Source organism: Tupaia chinensis, unplaced genomic scaffold (genome assembly GCF_000334495.1).
Source record: "Tupaia chinensis unplaced genomic scaffold, TupChi_1.0 Scaffold149333_1, whole genome shotgun sequence".
NCBI classification, from domain to species: Eukaryota; Metazoa; Chordata; class Mammalia; order Scandentia; family Tupaiidae; genus Tupaia; species Tupaia belangeri.
This window is the reverse complement of record NW_006209177.1, coordinates 2,756,811-2,763,423: the sequence shown is the minus strand read 5'-3', so window position 1 is coordinate 2,763,423 and position 6,613 is coordinate 2,756,811. Positions and strand designations below refer to the sequence as shown.

The window sequence follows — 6,613 nt, the reverse complement described above, 5'->3', positions numbered from 1 at the left end:
CCTACACATCATAATCTTTCCTGTATCATACAGGACATTCTTGTCCACTGGTTGCCAATCCATGACCATACCTTGAGCTTTCTCCCTGGTAATAGCAAATACTGCATCATGACCTTGACTAAAGTCTGCAATCCACTGCCATTGGCCTCATTGAAACAAGACTCAAGATGAAGTTAAGACAATAGACAGCTTTTGCTCACCATCACTTAACAGGCTATATTGGACAGCTTACCTTGTGCTTACGCTTGCTTTTAGGGGCTGGCTTTTCCACAGCTACAGGAGCAGTCTGACGCTTGGGTTTTGGGGCAGTCTCCTTGTGATCTGGCTTGGAAGATGCTACTTGGAGTATATTGTGGCCAGGTACCCTAGAGAGTAAGTCAAGGTTAATCTTCACCCAGAGGTTTTTTGGATTCTCATGATCTCGTAGAGGGGACAGAAGCTCAGTCTGCACAACAGGAATGGGTGAAAAAGTTGGCTCCTCATTATTGCTGGATAAGTTGTTGCTGCTGTTGATGAAGGTGCTGAGGGTCAGGCTGGCACCACCACTTTCCTTGGATTTGGTAGTATTGCCTCCAGGAACAATGCAAGGAGGCAGGACTTTGATCTGCAATGTCTCTTCCTGATCTGTGTTGGAATCAGATGTAGATGAATCTGTTTCAATGAATTCCCTAGACTTTGGCACAATCTTGCCAGGACCTCTGTACTTCTTTTTCTCAGCAGCCAAGGGGATGTTAGGCCTTGGCTCTTTCCTAGGAACTGGTTTGTGGGCAGTGGCTTTGTTGCGGCCTCTTGGTGGATCAGGAGGCTCCACACTTTCTTTTTCTTTGGGAGTACTGCTGGTAATATTTGGTTTTGGCCAGGTAAACTCATCAGTGCTGGTATTCTTCTCAACTTTTTTGGGCTGTTTTTTCCCAATTGTCCTTTGAGAAGTTGAATCAATAGGTGCTGACAACTTATGCTTCAAAGCCTTTGTTTCTGGAGTTTTCTGAGTGGGCCGTGAACGGGCTTTTTCCCTAATGAGACTCAGGAGAGGCCTTTCTTTGGGTTCAGCCAGGACTTGGCTAGGATTTGTCTTCACTTTAATCTGCACTTCTACTGGCTGGATGGTTGGAGGGGGCAGAGAAATCGTCTCCATTGGTGTTTCATTTTGGCCACAAATAAATGACTTGTTCTGGGATGTCACTTTGTTAAGCCACTTATCCAGTTGCCACTTGTTGGTTGAGGGTGGTTCAGGCTGCAGATTGAGAAGTTGCAGAAGAATTAATTTCACATTTGTGAAGAATTCAGGAGAACCTTCTGAACCATGACTGGTTGCTAATCACGGCTTTGGATGTTAAGTGACTATTCACATATATACAGACACATACACTCCATAATAATCAAATGACCTGGATAACCAGATACAAACTGGCTGCTAAATAAGTCTACTTATTTAAACTAACACTCCTCCTCAGAAAATATTCTCAACTCTGACCAGGAAGGAATTATTCACAGAGAGATGTTCCAGAGGGTGGGCAAGGGTACCTGGGAGAAAAACCTGTTCCCTAAAACCTTTGGTAAGAAGCATTATTTAACCTCTCACCAGGAGGCAGAGGTAATGGTCTCAGATCTGGAAAAGAAATGTTACATGTGCCCCAAGCATAATTCCAAAGGAAGGGCTTTTCGTTTGTCCATGGAAGTGCCAAAGTCTCTTCTGTGGCACTGTAATTCACTGCAACTACAACAGGCCTTCTGGCCTTCTGCATTTTTACTGAAGGAGGGAAAGACTGGACTTCAAAACAAAACAAATAAACCAAAAACACTGCATTTTCCTTGGTGTATGGGCAATAACCAATTTATGGGGACATGCAAACAGGCAATAGTATCCACTGAGTAGCCATGGAAATGACATGTATGATTCAGGTCCTTGCTTCTCAATTCTGAATTCTGCCAGATGAACTAAAAGAGCCATCATTTTTATTAGAAGAACTCTTCTTTTGAAAGCCATCAGCTGAGGCTTATGGCACCAGTCAATAGAGGGTGACAGAATTAAAATCACTTGAGTATCTGACATTCCACAGAGTGAGAAAATCTTTCCTGCTGCCACTCCTGGCAGAAAGGCTCTTAGATTAAGAACATCAGCTTAGGCAGCACTGATGTGAGGTTCAGATTTGGCTCCAACAGGTGAGTTCACCTGTGAGAACTTGGGAATGATCTTCTTTAACCTATCAGAATCTTATTTCCTCATCCTGATATCAAACAGAGATAGTAATAACAAGTATGCTATAGGACTGTTACAGGGTCAAATGAGAACGTGCAAGTCAGGAACTTAGCCTGCTGCCTAGCACATGGTCTGTGTTTGGTTCTGCTGTTGTTAACAGCATGGTTTATTCTGCCTCCTTCCATTATTCTTCTCTAGCTACTGAAGAGTATTAAATACAAGAAGAACCGAGGAGGTGGGTGGGATGTACTTATACCAAGTGCAGGCTCAGGGCAATTGAACAGTTATCCTGGACTTAGAGAGGATAGGAAGTGAAAAGCTAATTCTTTCATTTCTAAATTATCATTTTGGTACTTTATGGGGCTGTTTGAAATGTTTTATAAATTATTTTCAAACATACGCAAAGGATGTAAAAAAAAAATGTGACCTCTCAACTGTCATTTCACTTTTAGGGAAAGCTCTAATTCTTGGATCTTACTTGCCAAGTGACTATTCGTTAAATATTCTAATCTAGAGTTAGAAATGGTGTCCCCAGGGCCAGAAGTGAGTTTTGTCTGATTTCATGGGTTCTTTCAAGAGATGCCCAGTCAATACTGCTTTAGTTTCACAGGTGAGGAAGTATGAGTTTCAGAGTACCCAAGGGAGTCACATAGTAAATCAGTCACAAAGCAAGAAATGTATGTATGGGGGTTTTAAAAAGTTTCTGGAAGGGCCAGGCTATGGCCTGGTGGTTAAGTTAGCTGGATCGCACATGGCCAACCACACGGGCCAAGTCTGGGATCTGACAGCTTCAAAAAGATGTCAGGCATGAGAGTGTGTGTCCAAAATCCCCAAAAGAAGGGAGAAATGAAATTGAAGGGATTACAGAGCAACTATGGCCCATGGTGGTGGTGGTGGGGGGTGCTGTCCCTCTCTTTTTCCATCTCTCTCTGGCAAGTGTACACATTTTCTGGCAAATTAAAAAAGAAATTTGTGGAAATGGAATTAAAGTATGAGTTAGGTTGGTGCAAAAAAGTTTTGAAATCCACACATAACTTTTTCATACTATGTGTTTACTATAAGCTTTTAGATGACCCCCTCATATGTTGGGAACTATGCTAATGTGTTTTTAGAAGAAAAAAAAATGCTAGCAAATACCCAGGTACTTCTCTAAAGTCATTATTTTGCTAAAGTAATTATAGTGCTGGCAGTATGTGTCTGTATACATGTGTGTGTCTTGTGGATGCTGCCTGAGAGACAAGTGGCCTGTGGTTGGGGCCCTGGCAACTTCCCTCACCTCTGGAGTGGACACCCGAGGTGCTTCATTGGAGTCGCTGTCAGTGGTGCTGCTTTCAGTGTCCGAGTCCGACTCCTCAGAGCTGCTCTCTGACTCGCTGGAGCTGCCAGAACCCCCACAGGCTTGCACTACGGGTGGGGGCTGGGGTGTGGCCAAATGTGGGCTGAAAGAAAAACATCATTCATTGCCTTATTCAGTCTCAAACCGGATGGCAAACAGCCCAGGTTTATGAGATACAGGCCAGATGGAGTGTATTGTCCCTATTTTACAGATGGGAAACGTGAGGCTCAGCACAGGCCCAGTGACTAGCCCGAAGTTAAAGGCGTGATTCAAACCAGGTCTGCTTATATCCAAGTTCCCCAGCTGCCAGTCACAATAGTGTCTTCCCTCCCAGGGAAGCATTGTCACCCCCCACTCTACACAAGAACTTCTAAGTCAAGATTGCTTGCTTTCTGGATGCAGATAGAAAAGCTGAGTTTTACATTCTTAACTGGCCCTTTTTGTCAGTTATGATGAATTTTCTTATTCTGGTGTTATCTTGTTCAAAACCCCACAGGTTTTTTAGTGGCTCTGATCTCAGCTAAAAATATGGTATCATCCTGACACCAAGAAGGAGGAGTATGACTCTCCTTTTAATGATCAGAAACTGAAGCCTAAACAGGAGGAGAAGCTTGCCTTGGGCTCCCAGCTATTTAAAGAGCTGAGACTTTCACCTAGCACCATGGCCTCCAGCTCCCTCGAAGGTCGAAGGTCGAAGGTTGGTGGCTACACCCAGCACATTAACTGTTCAGGGCCCAGCACTTGACAACAAAGTTACTAGGTTGGTCTTCAGTTGCTATCTGTTGGGTGTGTGAAGACATCAAAATGTTCATGAAAATGTGGGATTATTAACTTATTTCGGCACAAAAATAATTTGAAATTCATGTATAATTTCTTCATAATACATGTATTTCATGAACCTTCTGAAGCCTCCTTGTATGAATAAGGGAATGAGAGAATGTACTTCTCAGACTTCTCCATGGAATTTTTGTAAGCCCTTTTTTTTCCCTCTTCTTATATTTTACAATCACTGTACATCTTTATAACACACAAAATGGATTTTCCTAGCTAGAATACATAGTCCAGCCAAAGACATTACTGCACACATTATCACCACCAGATAATTTTCCATTTTTGTGTTTGTTAAATGATTTTGTTTCTTTTTTTCTCTTTGTTTCTTGATTTCCTTTGTAAAAATTCTACTAGAAGGTATGATTATAAGTGACCAACTGTCTTTAATGATTGATTTAAAATTTGTAAAGCTGACCAAGCAAAGCATTTAGAAAGTGACACTATTTGCTACTCTGCCTTTACTGATAATCGATACTCCTCCTCACCAATCATTTGCTCTTTGCACCCCATAGCAAATCAACCTCAGCCTCCTCTTGGCAAGTTGGTCTTTGTCATCGCCTTTCTGTCCTTTTGCTCACTGTCTCTTTGGACTGAATTGTGTTCTGCTTTGTCTCAGAAATGAGGCTGGAAACGTGTGTGTGTGTGTGTGTGTGTGTGTGTGTGTGTTCTTATCTCCTCTTTCTCTTTAGCCCAACTGCTTTTGGAAATTACTTTAGCTCGTGTAAGGGCTGGGCTGGGGCCAGAGCATCATCACTGCTGTGCTAGGTCTGGCCACCTGTCTCCACAGTTATCCTTCTGGCCCGCTCTGTCTCTCATATGCCCCACACTCCCCAAATCTGAAACAGCAGCTCAGTGTAGAGAGTCCAATACTGGCCCTGGAGGGTGGCCCAGGGACCACCTGGTCTGGTGGCCCTACCTTCAAAGCTGAGAAAGTAGGACCACTAAGACTCCCTCTCCCACCTCCCACCCTGCCCTGCACAAGATTCTGGAAGCACAGACTTTGTTTTTTGCTGAACTCAAAGTAGTTCAAGTTCCCACCACACTGCCCAATCAGAGTTCCTCTCCAACATTCAGCTCTCGCCCATAGTGAGCTGGCTTACCTGTGGCTCAGGAAGGAGTAGGATCTATCTGAAGCTAGCATGGGGTCCTCACTGGTCCCCACCCAGCCTTTCCATCACAGGTACCTCTCCTCCCTATGGCCTGACCCTTTAATCTCATAGGTAGCCATTTTCTTCCACTGAGTAAGAGCTCACTTTTTAATGAAATAAGTGCTATAGTCAAATACACCAAGAGATAAGGGGAAATCACAAGAAATAAGGGACTATATCTCCTGGAGATGTGTGTGTTTTCCCAATGGTCAGGGGTGGGGGAGACCTATAATTCGGGCTCTTATTACCCTACATTCCTTTGCATGTCTATCTTTTGTATAAGTCAGCCTGGACTCTCTATTTATGGAAAGTCCCCTGTAAATCTAATCAATAGTTTTTGTCTTTGGGTACTAAATAAAGATTGAGAGACTATATCTAAGTGAGATTAATTGGCCTCAATTCCACCCAAGTAAAGTTTCAAATATGACTCAGAGCATCTGCAGTACTGAGAATGATGGGTGGTGGATTGAGGATAAAATTTAATTTGTATTCACATTTGTGGCTTTCAAGCAAAAAGGGTGTTTCCTAGTGTTCTTTCATATCTGCACTGATTTCTGGCTTGTCATAATAAGCTGGTCATCCTGATACCCAAAGTAAAATAAAACAGACTCTACATTTACTATGTGATATTTCTTGAAAAAGTTACCATTTAGTGGCTTATATTTGAGCAATTTCTGTAATATAAAAAACCATCCAAAGATTTACTCCCTCTAAACCAAATGCACTGAGATTATATACATAAAGCACAGATGTTTTATTTACCAAAATCAACTTATTCCTCAGCTAACTAAAAATAAAAGCTTCATGGATTTGGTAGACATTGTGTGTGTGTGTGTGCTTGTGTGTGTGTGTGTGTGTGTGCGCACACACGCATATGTACAAGTGCTCCTTATCCAAAGTCCCTCTATGGACAGATGTATCTTAGTATTCAGATTTTAAAAAATATTAAAAAGTAATATGGTTAACATTCCATACATATAATACTCTCAGTGAGATCTGGAGGACCACCCTTTTATAAAAATTGTTAATATTGCTGCAGTAATATTCATAGAAAGAGGAATTAATAAATAATTTAAATAAATATATTCCTACCTGTAG

The 6,613-nt window shown here is 42.1% G+C and overlaps 1 protein-coding gene across 1 annotated transcript in view; it reads right to left on the bottom strand.

Moving 5' to 3' along the window:
• The window catches only part of AFF2 (ALF transcription elongation factor 2), a 391,411-nt gene that overhangs the window by 44,520 nt on the left and 340,278 nt on the right, over nt 1–6,613 (bottom strand). Inside the window, exons 10-11 of the mRNA XM_027769339.1 lie at nt 3,477–3,639; nt 233–1,234 (exon numbers count right to left, since the gene is read on the bottom strand). Of these exons, the coding sequence (XP_027625140.1) occupies nt 233–1,234; nt 3,477–3,639 (1,165 nt within the window). The remainder of the gene's footprint in view (nt 1–232; nt 1,235–3,476; nt 3,640–6,613) is intronic.